This window comes from Psittacula echo, assembly GCF_963264785.1.
Source record: "Psittacula echo genome assembly, chromosome: 1".
Classification (NCBI taxonomy): Eukaryota; Metazoa; Chordata; class Aves; order Psittaciformes; family Psittacidae; genus Psittacula; species Psittacula echo.
Genome location: NC_137735.1, coordinates 113,868,024 through 113,885,605, shown reverse-complemented (window position 1 = coordinate 113,885,605; position 17,582 = coordinate 113,868,024). Strand labels below are relative to the sequence as shown.

The following is a 17,582-nucleotide window of genomic DNA, read 5'->3' as shown; positions in this document are numbered from 1 at the left end:
GCATAGAAGTGTGAACCCCTTTGAAACTGACTCCAGTGCTGGAGTGCTTCCTAGACCACAGCATGCCATCAGCTTGACGTGTGAGAACTTATGGTGTCCTGTGGCTGAAATATGCTGTCCATGCTCTTTTTGTCCTGATAGTTGTTTTCTGTCTCGAGACTTAATTCATCATTTGTGTGTTTTATTTTATCCTGGTTGTTCCTGTAGTGCTGTGTCATTTGTAACAACAGGTCTTGTCTGTTTTCACATTTTGGAGTTAGTTTTGTAGATGGTATGGTAAGATGATGCTCATGGCATGGTGCCATGTGTTCATGTGAATGAGGGACTTGCCATTGGTGGCTGATCATTACTGATAGCAGAGGATGTTGTTTCATTCTATTTAGCGCTGAGTCAGTTCATGTTGTATCTAAAGCTGCTTGGTTTGAAGAAAAATTGGTTCTGCTTGGGGGGGGAAATTAAGTAGCTTTATTCAATGTGTATGTTCCCTCACCTCAAAGCCTCTTGGCTGGATTTTCTACTGCCCTGTCACAAACTCCGTCAATCTCTTCAATTTCTTCAGAAGGAAGAGAGGATTTGCAGGTTAACCGGCTGGAAACGCAAATGTGGATAAAACCAGACATACAGAAGACAGATGTGGACTTTTCAGAAATTCTTAATGCAATACAAGAAAGTAAGTTATTCCTTGGATGCAGAATTTAAGATAGAAGAATCAATTGAGATGCATTGAGATTATACCCAAAGGAACGTACAGAGTGATTAAATGAATGATAAGTATGTATTACTACAATCTCTGAGAAAGTTCAATGGCCTGTAAGAAATCTTTTACTGAGAAGTCATGATAAGATTTGAATTATTATGTGCCTAAGAATTCCAGCAGTATTTATTTCCAATGCAGAAGCAATCAGAAGTACTAAGATTCCTGTTACTTTAATCCATTTTTTGCACTCTTGAATGTCTGTGTGAACTAGCAACACCAAGCAAATGCTGCAGTCTGGGATCTAAGACTGGATTTGAAATTCCAGCTCTTTGGATATATTCATATTTTTGCAGTTGGAAATTATTGGGAGTGGAAGCGTCACAACAACTGAATGTCTGCATGTCTTAGATACAAGTGAAAAGAGATGGTTTTATGCAGTATCTATGACCAGTGTGGACTAAGAATTGATCAGTCCACCGTTTTTAAATCCAACTGCAGAATAAACTGAAGACTTGTGCTAGAAGAATTACTATTGTTAACACCCGTAGAAGACTCACACCCCCTACTCAAAACTGATGCAACTCCCGAATCCAAAAGATTCTGTAATTTCAGAGGAAATTTTCCATAGTAGATTGAAAAATTTTATGCAGGCCAAGAGTCAAAATGCATGGTATGGCTTTCTGGTTTCCTTCTTTTCCAGTTTTATTTTAATCTGCTTGTTTCATGTAGCAATTTTCTAAAGTGAGAACCGCTGCAATCTACCATATTTTTGCCATATGAATAAGGAACAATGCAGTGTTAGCATCAGGTTTTTGGTGGTGGTATTAGTTTGGGGGTGTAAGGAAAACTCTCAGATTATCATGATGACAGGGGTAATTGAATCAGCTTGTTATTTAAGCTGTAGGTTTAGGGTCAACCCTGTGTTTTATAACTTCAAAAGCCTTTCCTATCTGGAAATCTTAGTATAAGATTTTACCTTCTCCTCTACTCTCTGCAACTCCACAGCCCAGACACAGGCCTGGGAGACGCTGGGATGTGGACCAGAGAGGCTGAAAAGGCACTATTGTCTTTCAGAGGCTGAATAGACAAGATAGCTAAACAAGGATGAGAAAATTCAAGTTGGGAAGAACCCATTTTGACTTACAGGAAACAGTTATCTTCTCCATTTCAAGCGTATGACTGAGGAGAATAAAAATGGATGATTTGTTTAAAACAATAAAACATCCAGATTAGATTTATTAATGGTGTTTGTCCAAAACAGCTTCTTTTTTAAAAGTGGCCGTATCTCAACTTCCCTTGGTATTGCATCATATCTCAGTGTCATACACTCTGATTATATCCCAGTGAGGAATAACCCCAAATTTTCATTCAACAGGGCATAGGTTTGCTTATAATCTCAAATGTTAAACTTCTAGATAAAACCCCTAGTTTCTTTCAAAAGTAGGCTGATTTTCTGTGGTCATAAAGAAGGCATTCGTCTGACTTGAACACAGGGGTTTGCAGTGAAGATATCAAGATCTGAACTTATGGTCAAAGCTCCCTTTGTGATGAACAGAATGTAACTAGCATGTGTACAGCCCAGTTTGTCTCATTTTAAAGTAGGCGTCTAATCTAGAGTAGATGACCTGCAGGTTGGAAGTGGCCATTTGCCTCTGTTGCCTGTACACAGAATTTAGGGAGGTAAACTAATGTGAATCATGACCACAGCTTAGACACAAACATCCACACTGCAGTTGTGTAAATGTGGGTGATTCCTACCCTAAGTAAAACAAATATTTGCAAGTGATTAATGGATATAAACTGAATAGAAGTAGGCTCCCAAACAGTTTTAGCAATTTGAATACAATTCGAAGCCTAAATAGCATTAATAGTCTTGAAGAACTGATACCTTGATTTATGGATTATTATTCAAGCCATTGTGCAGTTTTTGGAGCCTTGGAGACAAAAGGATTAATACGACTGTACAACCTAGTTTGCAAAGGCTTGTTATGGGTCTACGGGAGTGTCTTGTCACCTGCAGTCTGTTCTGAATATCAAATACTTAGGATAAACATGCCCAAATACTCTTTTCTAGAGTGGTTGCTCTGAATAATCATTTTATTCCCAGATTTTTGTTAGCATTGAATGAAAATTTTAAAAGGCTAATGATACTTTTAAAGACTCCATTCTTTTCTTGCTAATGTGAGTTTCCTGAGTATTTCCGTATTCAGGAGGTGCCTTATGCAACTTTACCTAGCTGATATGTAGAATCACAGAATCATAGAATGGTTAGGATTGGAAAGGACCTTAAGATCATCTAGTTCCAATGCCCTGCCATGGGCAGGGACGCCGCACCCTAGGCCACGTCACCCAAGGCTCTGTCCAACCTGGCCTTGAACACTGCCAGGGATGGAACATTTACCACTTCTTTGGGCAGCCTGTGCCAGTGCCTCACCTCTTTTGATATAGCCCAGGATACAATTGGCTTTCCTGGGCTGCTAGTACACACTGCTGACACATGTTCAGTTTCTCATCAACCAACTGTTGCTTATTCACAAGCCTGTACCTGTGCCACCACCCCAGCCAGGAGCAGAGTGGCTGCAGGGCAGTGGGGACAGCCGTGGCCCTGGTAATCAGGTCCTTCCATGGTGCTGTGGGGCCATGGCCAGACAGAGCAGGGCTGGGGGGAGGTTGAGACGAACCCTGCTCTGGTATCAGTGGAGCAGCATCTGGTTCTGGCCGGGGCTGAAATTGTCCTAGGACCTGGGCAGGATGGGGGAAACCTGGCAGTCCAGGCAGGGACAGTCAGGGCTGGGGATGCCCTCAGGGACATGGCAAAAGCTAGCAAAGGCTTTCATGCTTTTTTTCCTAGTTATTACACTGACAAGATGGACTTCTTGTGGAAAAGCCGTAGATAGCTTTATTAAAACAAAACCAAAAGACAAAGTGCTCAGATCTCAAAATTTTTTCCTGCATTTTTATAGTTTGCTTAAGCGTATGAAACTTGCCATTGCAGTAAAGGTAAAATTGTAAGAAATCTGTGGCTTTTTAGACTGTTTTTTCAAAATCCACTTTACATTGACTCTCACTAGATTTAATAGAAAATAATTTGATTCTCTTATTTTCATTCTGACAATCTGGAAGCCAGAAATCAGTGAGCTTCCTGAGGCAGGGTTGTTGATCCACTGTGTAGTTATTGAATTTTGCATTTAACATGCTAAAAAGTTCTGGGCTGTGTGGCATCTGTAGGAAAGCCTCCTTGGAGTAAAGATTGGTGAATTGTATCTGCCAGCCTTACTGAGTGCAGAAAAATGTTTGTATCAATTAGTCCAAGTGGGTGCTGTCAAAACATAACATGTTGTACAACAAGATGCAGAAAGCTTCTTGATTTTTCATACTCAAAGTATTCTGCTTTTCAAGTCTCTGCTAAATATATTTTCTACTCAGTATTTTTATTATACTTCTATTATTTTATTTTCCAATATTGGTGCTTTTAAACCAAATAATTTTTCTGCCACTATTAATATGTAGAAACTCCAGTAAGAATTTTTAAGGAAATTCATTTTTTAATGTTACTGATAGCCCTAAAAGCTTCCAAAGAGCAGTTTCTGAATATTGATCTTCAGCTTTGCCCAAAGCTGGGATATGCTTGATGGCATGGTGTGACAATTAGTAATAAAATGACAATTAATGAACAGAAACATGATCTCCGAGCATGCTTCCATATTGCCATACAAAGTGGTAGTCAGGTCCCATTTCTAAATGAAAAATCTTAATTATAGGCACCTCAGTTTTTGAGCGTCAGTCTTCAGAAAGTTACAGGAGTTATCTTGAGTCCTACCTAAATCAGCCTCTTGGTCCAAAGTGGATTGTAGACCCACTGAAATTATGTATGGACCCTCACTCAGAGAACTTCCCAGCATTCACTTTTCAGAATATGTGGTTCTACTCTATTTGGGATGAAAATATCTGTATATCCATGTTTTTTTCAAATCCTCAAGAGATTCTGAATTATCAAGTTTTTCAATGTTTTTCCACAAAATAGAATATGAAAGGAAGAAAAGAACTTGCATATTTAAGCTGATGTAAACCCAGAGGCAATTCTTAATATCTCCTGTAGCAATGTGCATGATGTTCTGTATTCCTGTTAAATTTCACTGCTCAAAAAGTCATGATTATACACTAGCACCAATCTGTCTCCAGAATATATATGATAAAATTATTATATGTCATTCTGTTAAGGTTGTTTGTAGATATATGCGTATCATGATCTGAAGGAACAGAAAAGCTGGAGCCCTGGTTATTCCTTTCGGCTGTGTAGGTGTTCATGTCCATTGGAGTGGAGTGGCTGAGCTTGCTGCAGGCAGGAGAGTTGGCTAGGAAGTACCATCAACCTTATTAAAGTAAAGGAAACACAAGTTGGTTTTATAATTACTTATTTATATTTGCAGAACAGCATTTTATTAATTTTTTTTCTAAGTAGCCAATGATATTTGGGGTAGAAAATGGTCTTGTCAAATGTTAGGTCTCCACGTTTAGTGTCAGTGACTGCAATACTAAGTGTGCTGTCAAAAACATACACAGCAAGGCAATTGTGTAAAAAACACTGTGTAAAGAGCTCAACTTTCTGACCAGCAGCACACCTTTACTGCAACTGGAAAAAGGTGACAGACACTTTTAATGCTGATGAGGCAGTTAAGCATATCTCTTTACTAGTTACCCTACTTGCTGAAGCTGGCAACCAGCATGCCAATTGCCTATGTACTTCTGATTGGAGCAGTTTTCTACTACAGGCAGCCAGGACAGGTCCCATAGCTAATTCCACTAATACTGTGATTCACTGCTTCCACAACTTCTAGTAACTGCTGAGATGGGTTGGATTTTAATGTGACCTTGAAATAAGATTTTTTGCTCCTCACAAGTCTTCAGAATAATTTAGTAATTCTCTGCTTGAAACCCTCAGATACGCTCACTCTCTTACACACAAAGTTGTGATTTGCAAAACACTGACTTAACCGTATTTTGCAACCTAAAGCATTACCGGCACTTCAGGAAGCAGCAACTCTAATATCTCAAAGGCCTCATCTTAATTGCTAAGGCAGTCTCAATGGCAGGTAAAAGCTAATTCTAATTCCCTTAGGCATAGCACGCAGGCAAAACTTTCATTTTTACATCTTCCATTGCCTCTGCAACAGATATATATCATGCATAATCTTCAAAAAGCTTCACTATTTAATTAGTTTTGTATTTTCCACAGTTATTTTCAGACTATATTGAGGTGTTGATCATATACAGATCATACGTTGCTCTCATGGAGGCATTCTGCTAGTTTTAAAGTGAAAAACTCCATCCTGGATGTTTGTCTCTAATGGTGTTCCAGCACTTTTCACAAAAGTATGATAAGTAAAATAAATGGACTGCTAGAAGAAACAGCCTTAAAATGGCAAGAGAAAAATGATAACTGCAAAAAAAAAGGAGGTTTTAGATCTCTAATCTGTTCACAGACTATGATGTTACACACAATTTAAAAGAGAATGAAGTGGGTGAAGCTATTATTCCCAGTAACTCCATAAAAGCTGGTTGGGATCCTGCAGAACAGAGGATGCTATCTAAAACTGATGAATTAAGATATGAAGTGTTAAGTAGGGATTAAATATTGTGCAATACTAATACTGAGATACAAAGAATGATAGTTGCTAAACACAAGGAGTACTATGTTATCCCGAAAACTGTTTATTTGGCGCAGTATTCCTTATTGTTATGCTGTCTACATGAAAAAAAAATACTGTTAAAAATATTAAAACTCAGAATCTCTATTAAAAATTGTGTTGCTTAGGTTAGCTCATTTGCCTAGCAGATTCATTTGATGTGAAGACTTTTCTGTTGTTTCTGAAATTTTTAGTGGCTTTCTAAGCAGAAGTATTGTAACCAAAAATACAATGTATGTCATTAACCTTGTCCTTATTTTATGCATGAAAATGAAGAAGAAGGATTCTTGAATATCTTGATAGGGTTTTCTTTTTTTATCTAACTACAGCTGTAATAACACATTTAAGATACTGTAAAAGACCTGCAAAACGGGAGCAATCTCTTCCCTGTGTTCATGATTGACAGGAAAAGAATAATATATTTAAATTGCAGCATAGGTACATATTCAGGACAAATATTACGAATAAAACTTTCTCCTGCTTCTTATATTGAAAAATAGGCCACCCGCAGAGACTGTGGAGTCAGTAGCATCAGAGATCTTTTAAAAAAGTTTCTTAAACTTAGCTATAGCCCCTAAAGAAGGGAAAGGTGAAAAGGAGGTCACAAAATGCTCATAATGGTTGGCAACAGCTAATGGCTGTTAATTTCTGGCAGCTATTTGGTCTTTCCACAGCAGGGGGATGGATTTTTATACCTGCAGCCAGTAGTTAGAAATCGAACTAAGCTCCCACCAGCAATTAGAGATTTTTGTCTGTTCCCTGTTAATATAAATTCTTGTCCACAGGAATTATAACTGCCTGTCACTAAGTTAAAGAGGCTACAAAAGGATCAGAAGGTTATTGCACAAAACAAGAATGATTCCAAAAGTCACTCAAGCTTGTGAAAATGTGTGAGGAATAGTGTGTTACACACATTTTTGTCAAGAGTAATAGCTATTTGATCCTACTCTGGTCAGGGGAAGAGGCGCAGTAGCTGGCTTTTAGGGGTCCCTTCAAACAGTTACAACTCTACGGTCGTAATTCTGGATTTTGCTAATTAAACACGATGTTGGAAAGATGAAGTCCGTCCACAGCTAAAGCTTGATCCTCAGCCAGTGCATTTCTCTTCTCCTCACACATCTCTTCATTACCCTTTTGCACCAGATGTGCAGCAGTGTATGGGGTGCAAAGGTGGACCTTGCTTCCTGCAGCCTGCACACCCTGTGTCTCCCATCCAACAGCCACTGGGACAGCAGATCAATGGCCCTTATGTGGGACTGTAGACTTGCACAGCAGTGCTGCCCACAGTTTCTTGTTGCCTCCTTGCTTAGCAGAGCAAGGAATATCACCCTAAAGCTAATGTTGCTCTGATCTTGAGTACAGTGACAGCCTTTAACTCATTCCTTCTACTATTTTTAGTTTTAATTAGAGTAAAATTATTACATGACCTGGCATTGCATAAAAGTGGAGGAAATTCAACTCATCTACTAAAGTGGGTATCTCCCTTCAGGGCACCGCTGGGGCCAGGGGTTTCCCATGGGGGTAGCAGAGCAGGGCTTGGCGGCCTCCATCTGTCCCACTGCCTCAGCCAGGGGGAATGCTTGGGCAGTGGGACACTAAACCACGTCCCTAAGTGCCACATCTACATGTCTTTAAACACCTCCAGGGACAGGGACTCCACCACTTCCCTGGGCAGCCCGTTCCAATGCTTGATAATCCTTTTGGTGAAGAAACTGTTCCTAATATCCAGTCTAAACCTCCCCTGGCACAGCTTGAGGACACTTCCTCTTGTCCTATCACTTGTTACCTGGGAGAAGAGACTGATCCTACCTCACTATAGCCTCCTTTCAGGTAGTTGTAGAGAGCAATAAGGTCCCCCCTGAGCCTTCTTTTCTCCAGACAAAACAACCCCAGTTCCCTCAGTTGTTCCTCATTAGACTTGTGCTCCAGACCCCTCACAAGCTCTGTTGCCCTTCTCTAGAGACGGTCCAGTGCTTCCGCCTGTTCCTTGTAGTGGTTTGATGCACAACTTGGGGCTGTGCAGCAGGTAGATCTGAATGTGCCAGATTTATATGCATCAAAACATGCCAAACTGTGCAAAGACAAACTTCTGCCCAGCCTTATTTATTTAATGTGTTTCAAGTAGCAGTATTTATTTGACATCTGCCTCTGGCTGCCCCACAGGTCAGTATGACTTCTGACTTGATACTTTGTGTACTAGGTTAAAAATATATTTCTTACTAAAATAAGAAATTTTCAGAGACCATACTAATCCAGAAGGTAATTGCTTAAGCCTCTTAGCCCAGGAGATGCTGAGGAGATACTAATGTATCGAGAAGACTGCTTATTTGTCATCAGAGAGGTGATGTGGTGTCCTAGATCTTTAAGTGTCTCACTGGTGAAAAAAGCAGTCTGCCAATGTGCATCAGATTTTAAACTTACACAGTATATACTTACACCAGAACTAAAAAGTGTGATTGTTGCTGGTGTTAAAATGGGTGTCTTCATTTGGTTCAATGGTGATTTGAATGCATATTTTTATTTTTGTTTTTAGTAGCTAAGGATGTCAACATTTTTTTTGATGAGTTAGAAGGTGTGAACAGCCCTTCCAAAGATGATGACTCCCTGCTTCACCACGGTAACTTGACCAGTACCTCTGATGATGCCAGCAGGTTGGAAGTTGTGGGAGAGGTAAGAATTATTAATGTAATATTAATTCATGTCCATTACAGAAAAGAACATTTGATTTTTGTAATTTGATTTTTTTTAATTGCATTAAATTAAAATGAATACTCATTTATTGCAAGTCAGCTTGTGTCTCACCTTTCCCATGGTTGCTGGTTTTCCATTCTAAGATTATAATGCTGAAATATAAAATATCTCAAGTTAAAAGGAGGTTTTATTGATTTCATGTGCCCCCAGTGTAAAGCCTGTGCATGCCTTTGCTGTCTGCTTGTTTTTCGAAGCATCCAAGTCTAATGCTTCATTGCTTCTGAAAATAAATGAAAAGTTTTCCCTATATTAATCATTTGGGAGGAAGGAGGTTAATTATCAGCAAACTCATAAGAAGCATCGGGTGTCAGGTATGAGACATGTTCCCTTCCACTGAAGAACAAATGACCAGATGGTGCATAATAGTGATTCAGAGAACATACCAGAGAGGAATCATTCAGCATATCATCCCTTTTAAATCTTATCTTAAAGCAGACAAAGCATCATAGATCCATGGTGGAAATTTGGGCCTAAATTCCTTTTTGTGTCCTTTGTGCAGAAAGGAACAGGATACCCTTTAACTTTGCCTCCAGCTGCTTCACAACCCATGGATATTAGGGCTATCTCTCTGGGGTGTGGAGAAACCAGGGACTTGTCTCTTTTGCCCCACCTCAGGCATGCAGCTGTATGCAGACTACTCACTGTGGTGCTCTGATTTTACCTGCAATCTGTGCCTGGGGATTTTTTGGCAGAGAGCTGACTGGCGCAGATCAGAACTGACAAGGACCATCCTAACAATGAAAAAACATGGGAAACCATAAGATATGGCTGAAGCCCCTACTCTGACCCTGCTTGTTTACTAGTTCAGCCAAAGTTCAGGTGATGTAATTACAGATTATGTGCTTTTCAGGAGCTAGAGGGTTTTGTGGTGCAAGTTCTTATGTGAAACACTGTTGAGAGTTTCACATAAGAACTGCTGAGGAAAACAGTCAGAGATATTTCTTGTGCTAGAAATTCAGCACATTGAGAACTGTACTCCTAGAATGTTTAGACAGATAATTAAAGCAGCAAAATCCAGGGCACCCAGAGATATGCTTGACCTGGTTCACAATTTCTCTTCACCTTAACTCATTGCTCTTCCCCAGCTTCCTGTACAGCTTGCAGAGGGCTCTCTTGGCCTGTTCGAGCTATAATAGGTTAATCTGACATGATATTCCTGTGTTACATTTTGGGATCATGTACCATATGGTCTTTAACAAAACAGCACAGGTGAAAGACACATGATCTTTGCAAGTTTAAGAGGATGATGATCAGAAACTGAATGATATAGAGCAATATATGTGCTGTTAATTTAGCAATACCACAAAAAAACAATACAGCAAAAGCTTTTTTCCTCTCTTTGCTGTCTTCTTTGGGGGTTTTTTAAGGGAAAGGGAAAATGTCTGGGGAATATTTTCCTAGTTGAACAGATTAATTTTTTTTCCTGCATAGCCATAACTGAGGAATATAGTAATGTAGGTCATTTATATGTATGGGGGGCAAAGGGAAGGGGGAGAAGAAAATTGGAATTCCTAACAGGATCTGAAGGATGCTGTAGCCTATAAAAAAAAAACCCAAAACACCAAAGTAGTTCAAAGTACTTGGTCCCTGCTTAATTCCAGAAGGAAAAGATGCACTGTTTAGATGTTGTTTGGTTTGTATGGGTAATATGGGAGCACAACTGTATATTGGTAGGCTGAACTCTGAAGCTTCAAGCTTCCTTTCAGTCTTTCAGTTTAGTTTAGTAGCTGTAAGAGCCTATAAATTTCCCTTAATGTCATCAGGACAGGGGATCTGACACCAGTGAAACTCTCTCTCTGAATATGTTATTGTTTGGTTTTGTTTTGAAGGTAACGTTGCAGCAGAATAGTTTAATGTGATTTCTAGCTGAATTTGTTAAAATTAATTTACAATTAAAAAAAAAGAAATTACAAGGACATAGCTAATGTTTCTTATTACCTTTGTTTAGCTGACAAGTTGAAATATTGTTTACTTCAACCTTTAGTTGTTCATGCTCAACCAGAAAAACAATGAAGACTTTATGCATGGAACTTTATCAACAGTTCCTTAACAGATGCAGAGCCAGACTGAGATTCAGCTTGTCCTTTGGCTAAAGATGTTTTTTGTTGTTGTTGTTCCATTCAAACACAGTGACAGTTTGAGCAAATTGAAAATCACATTTCCCTTTGTGTGCATTGATTGAAATACTTTTGACCTATGTCAATGTAGCAATTAGGTATACACTTTACAATTTAAAACCAGGGGTATATTATCACTAAAATATTGCATTTTCTAATAAATGGAGTAGCAGCAGAAAGAAAGTAAAAATTAAAAGAAAAATTATTTAGGAGTTGTGTTCTAGGTATGCATCCTTTCTGCCTTTCTTTCTATGGAATAATAACTAAGTGTTCTTTAACCAAACACGGGAGAATGGTGGGGCTGCAACAAAATTTGGCTTCTGCTTAAATGAGTTTTTATGGCCCGTACTTGACATTACAGCTAATATAGGTAGTTTTGAAATTAAAATTGTAAGAGTCAATCCTACAGTCTTCACTTGAAACATACAACTCTCTTGATATTTGGAGGTGGTGTTATTAACATTATGCACAATAGAGTTTAACAATGTGTTTTATAAATTGCAACTTGCATTGAGGATTATGGCAGGAAAAAAAATACATTAATCTTGCAAAATAAGAATTGTGACATTCTTTACAGCATTTATAACAGCTTGTGCAATTTCAGCTGTTTTCCTGTGTTTATTTACAAGAATACAAGCTAGCTACATAATTTTTTTTCACCAGATCCTTGTCATCAATGATCAGGATGGATATGGAAAGAGATTATGTAAGATTTCAGAGGAAACTACAAATCTGTTACTTCCTAACTCGTGAGCACTTGATTTTTCAGCCCAGATAATTTCATTATTTGAGAAGTTCAATGTAATTAAATATATTATGGTGTCAAGAAAAATATAACAACCAGTGAAGATACACGAAAAAAAAAAATAGCCGTTTCATCAAAATTACAATCTAAATGGGAAAAGGGATATTAGGAACAAAAGAACAGAGAGAGAAAATATACTTGTTCTTTGATTAGAGCTATGCCTTAAAAACTAGGTGGTTCTGGGTTCCTCTTTTTCTGCATAAATTCATAACATATTAACCCTCTCTACCAGCTGTGAAATTTCATGCAGGGGACTCTAATTTCAAGTAGCCACAAACAACAGGAAATGACAATCTTCTTAGAGTTCAAAGATCCTATCTTCATTGTGCATCCATACTGATAATAACAAGGTATTTGAAATTAGGAATAAAGAAAGAATTTAATCTGTTGTTACATTAGTGAACATTAGAGTCCCTTCTGAATTATTTTCTTGAAGGACTGCAGGTGAAGTTTCACATTTCCTTTATTTTCCTAATTGCACTTCTGTTTAAAAGTATAGTATCAATTCTCTATAGCTGTTACTGCTATGAATCCTCTCATTTTTGATAGTGAAACGTTTGTGTAAACCCTTTAGCATAAAGCTCTCCTAGTGTGTATGTGTGTATGAGTCATGTGTCTTTGAATGTTGATGGCTCCTAATTGTGGGTCTGAGAATATGAAAACTACTGCATTCCTTGGAAAAGAATTCCCAATTATACAACTTCAAATACACATATTACAAATAAAGCTGCAAATATAGCCAGAAATAATAAACTTCTTGCTAGGATGAAGTCTTCCCGGTTCTTCCACCTCCTTACAGCATCCTTTTTCAGTTGAAGGAATGGAGATCTGTCATACATGACTAGACCACTTTCCCACCAAAAACTGCAGTCAGACATGATTATATATATATATATATATATATATATATATATATATTTAATCAGTTTAGGAAAAATGAGTTTTGAAGTCATAACACAGGGAATCGAAATGCAATGTCAGCAAAGCTCAAGGTAGGAGAAGAGCCTCCGTCTAGAATAGTGTAAGCCTGGAAGGCTGTGAACAGTGCAAAAGGCCTGCAGCTGGTATTTCCTGACACTGCGGGGCCAGCACTTACTGTCTCTTTATCATGAATTCTTGTAAGCCCAGAATCGGTCTCTCTACTGCCTTACAGGCTCTAACAGAAGACAACAGAAAAGGTTCCTTCTCAGAGGCCTTACTAGTCTAGTAGGGTTTATCAGTCTGGTTTTGACATACTGTGTTCCTAAAATTAAAAGGACCTCCAAGTACAGATAAGGGTGTCTAGGTTGCTTTTTGGAGCAAAAAATTACAATACTGTTGTTGGGAGTGCTTCACAAGTGCAAGAAAAAGTAGTTGTCTCAGGGTGTCATATTTATAGAGGAAGAAGTCCTGCAAGTCAAATAACTCAGCTAAATCTCATAGATCCTCTTTAATATAAGATTTACATGCACTGATGAGTCAGCGTAGGGCAACCCAATTTTCTTTAGAGAAAGATGAAACATAGGAAGCATAAAGGGCAAATCTATTTTTCCAATGGAGTCACTGTTGCATGCAGAGAAAGGCAGATTCCTTGCTGTACTCCCTAGATGGGTCTGTACTAACATTTTAGTTCAGATCAGGAGTTTACATTTGAAGTGAATCTCTCAGTTACCACTACCCATGCTTTGTCTGCGTTCCAGGGCAGTAATGGATTTTAAACCTGGATTTCTTCTGCATGCAAATAAACTGTGAGATGCAAGCCGTATATAGTGTGGACAGCAGATTCTCAGCACAGGTTGTTTTGTTGCACAGAGCCTTTCCTGTACACCTCTTTATTTGCTAAAATACATGTAGTGACTCTGGGACCTACAAAACAGGAAGGATGGCTCATCAGGAGGCTTAGAAATGAGAATGGGACCACCAAGATGACCCACTGCCTCTAAATCTCCTACTGCACTCTTCCTTTATTTAAATAACCTTAAATACCCTTTTGGGTTTTTTTATGTCTTCTCAACATTGATTTTTTTATAGAAAAAATAAACTGTACTTCCTGAGCTGTTTTCATATTTAATGCTCCATGAAAAAATACTTCTATATTTTATAATATTATTTGTCAGCATGATATGCAGTCTAGATATAAATGGTTTGTTACTGTTATTTCCTTAGGGCTTAAATCTTTTTTCTTGCCTTCTTTTTCAGTTCAAAGAACTGTTCCACTATATCAAGTCTGCATTAAGCTGTGTCAGAAGTCAGGCACTGTAATAACAAAATCTGAGAAAGATTGCCCTTTCTGCCTTCAGTAAACTCGATGTACCATGGGGATGGGACATTTGAGATGCTTTCATTGGTTTCTCCATTTAATCAAAATGTCTGCTGAGAATCAGGAAGATAGCTTACTCTACTCTCTTTCTATGGGAACATTGGTGGGGGGAGGTTCTGTAAGAATAATTTGTACTATTGTTATGTTCACTTTTTGCAATTTAAATTCAGAAGCAGTTCTGCTATGGAGAAAGTATTATGAGAATTCCCTACTTTTCCCAAATGTGAAAAGCAAAACATTTCTTTTCTTTTTTTTTTTTTTTCCCCCTAAGATTTGATCATACATTATAAGGCATGGCTGCTTCTGGTAGGAATGTTTAAGAAATTCTAGAAAAGCTGAGAAATTAGCCTAACCCTCCCTTCAGGTTGGAGCTGGACTGATCTTGACCCCCCTGAAGGTCCCTGCTGACTACATTACTCTGAGAGAAAGCTGCTTGTACCCATATATCATTCACAAATATCATACATTTTTTGTACAAAACACTCCAGCCGACAAACTGCCACACAAATTCAAGTTCACTGAAGGTGAAAGCTTAACCCCCGGTCAGGGCTTGTATTCTGTGGAAGTAGTGTTAAATTGTGAGGAGGATCTGTAGAAAGTTTCATCTCATGAATCTCTCGAAAGACCTGCAGTTTGATTTAGATCTCAGAAGAGGGACCTGCCTGACCTCTTATTAACAGTGAAATCAAGTGTTTTTTTCTATCAGGGCACACATTAGAACAGGCACACTTTGCAGGAAATAGCCAAGAAAACATCTTTATTGTGTTTACGTACTGCTAGACCAAATACCAGAAATTATATTCAAATAAATCCAGTGGGTTTTCTCAACTGTTCCTTAAGCAAAGGATGTTTTGTACTTAGTCTGATAAGGGATAGCGAGGTAGGTACAGGGTCTTCATATTGTTATCTCCTATGAGACAGAGGTACTAGAGTCATCAAAAAGCGATGAGAATCCCTGCACCAGGTTTTAGTGTTTCTTGCTATATAGTAAATGCTCTTACCGGTTTTTATTCTTTTTGCCTGTTGTCCTGGGTTCAGCAGTGGCAGTCAGTTTTTTTTTTCTCCTTCTTAGTAGCTGTTGCAGCACTGTGTTTTTGACTTTTGGCCTGGGAACAAAAAACTGATAACACTGATGTTTAGACTGACCAAGGACTTTGTGAGTCTCATGCTCTGCCAAGGAGGAGGAGGGGCCGGGAGGAAGCGGGGACAGGACACCTGACCCAGACTGGCCAAGGAGGTGTTCCATACCACAGCACGTCATGCCAGGGGATGTAACTGGGAGCTCCCCGGAAGGGCATGTCCCCTTTTCGGTCGGGCTGTCTTTTCCGGCGGGCGGTATCGTATTCTCTTCCCTTGTTATTTCTCTTGTCGTTGTTATTGTTGGTGGCAGCAGTGGTGATTTGTGTTATACCTTAGTTGCTGGACTGTTTTTATCTCAACCCGTGGGAGCTGCATTCTTTTGATTCTCCTCCCCGTCCCTTCAGAAGCGGAGGGAAGAAAGGTGTGGGGGGGGGCAGTAGACTGCGTGGTTCTGATTTACAGCTTGGGCTTAAACCACGACAGTTCTATTTTGGCGCCCAACGTGGGGCACGAAGGGTTGAGATAACGACAGATCTGACCGGAGTGTGTCTAATCGTATTTGTGATAAGCACTCAGTGTTTTGGATTGATAGTCACTTGTCACAATGCTGATTTATTGGCTCTCAAAGTTGTTGTTTTTGATCTCACAGTCTCAATATGCCGTAGGTTACTTAGAGCCGGTATTTGCTGTGTTAGTGTTTTTCAAGTGTGGGGCTTGGGCTGAGGTTATTGTCTCATTGTATTTTATGGTAATGACTTGTAATACAATAGAAAAATTGATCATGAAACTGGTCTGGCTTATGTTCCCAGTGTGGTCACCACCTTTATACTTTGGGAGGTATATATGCTTGGCAACTATACATCTTTTTTCTCCTTCCTGGGTGGTCAACCTATGAAGGAGACATTCTTTTACCCTCCCAGTGCCCCTCCCAGACCATTTACAGCATCGTTTGAGAGTTTTGAAGTTTTTGAGTGGCCTTTTAATATTGTTGAGACCTGTTTGCTGATTGTGATGGGGGTCACCATGTTGGCACGCATACAGAGTGTGTTTTGTCCACAACCATTACATCTTATCTCAAGAGTTAAGCAGAGTCGGGTTTGGGCCTTGTCTGGGGTTAGACGACAAAATAGGGGGACTGAGAGATTTTCCCCGAGGCTGGACAGCCATGAGTGGCAGGGTGTGTGGGATAGTATGGGCAAGTATCTAGGTCAGTGGGCCCCTCCAGTGTTTTGGAACTTCACCACCGAACAAGTGCAAAATCCAGAAGAATTAGTAAAACACTTAAATGAGGTGTGCTGTCATCCTGGTCATACCAGAGAGGGACAAATCATGTCAACGTGCTGGGGCTTGGCCTATGCTTACCGGGCCTTGTTCAACACTATCCAGCACCTTCAAAGGGAAAGAAATGTCCCTGGATCTGAGGGCGAAGCAACAGACAGCGCAGCTACTCCAGCTCCGAGCACAGCAGCTACACCACCCCTAGCGACAAGTACAGCCACTACTCAAACTTCGACTGCAACAGACAGTGCAGCTACCCCAGCGACAAGTACAGCCACTACTCAAACTTCAACTGCAACAGACAGCGAAGCTACCCCAGCCCCAACCACAGCAGCTACACCACCCCCAACGACAAGTACTGTTGCTACTCAAACCACAGTGATAATGACTGCAGCTAAACCAGAGGACCAATTCGTACCAATATCGATTGCCCCCATACGCAAGAGAAAAAGCAAAAAAGAGGCAAGAAGGGTGAAGCAAGATGAAGAAACAATGTATTCACCACCCGGGCCGCCATCTGATCAGGAGTCATCATCCCATGACGAAGAAGAAGAAGAAGAGGTGACTTCTCGACCTCGGACCTCAACCGAGCTACGGAATATGCGAAAAGATTTTACCCGCCAACCAGGGGAGCACATCATCACCTGGTTGCTCTGATGCTGGGACAATGGGGCCGATGGTCACGAACTAGGAGGTATGGAAGCCAAGCAGCTGGGATCACTTGCTAGAGAAGGGGGAATTGACAAAGCAATTGCAAGAGAGAAAAAGTCCCTCAGTCTTTGGAGGCGGCTCTTGGCAGCTGTGAAAGAAAGGTTTCCATACAAGGATGATGTTACGAGTCGTTCGGCCAAGTGGACTACTTTAGACA

General features: G+C 39.7%; 1 protein-coding gene across 1 annotated transcript in view; it reads left to right on the top strand.

The window, feature by feature from the left end:
* ANO4 (anoctamin 4) overlaps nucleotides 1-17,582 on the top strand; it is a gene marked incomplete at both ends in the record, with an annotated part of 141,681 nt that overhangs the window by 16,999 nt on the left and 107,100 nt on the right. Inside the window, 2 exons of the mRNA XM_080631873.1 lie at nucleotides 560-670; nucleotides 8,918-9,054. Coding sequence (XP_080487999.1) covers nucleotides 560-670; nucleotides 8,918-9,054 — 248 coding nt within the window. The remainder of the gene's footprint in view (nucleotides 1-559; nucleotides 671-8,917; nucleotides 9,055-17,582) is intronic.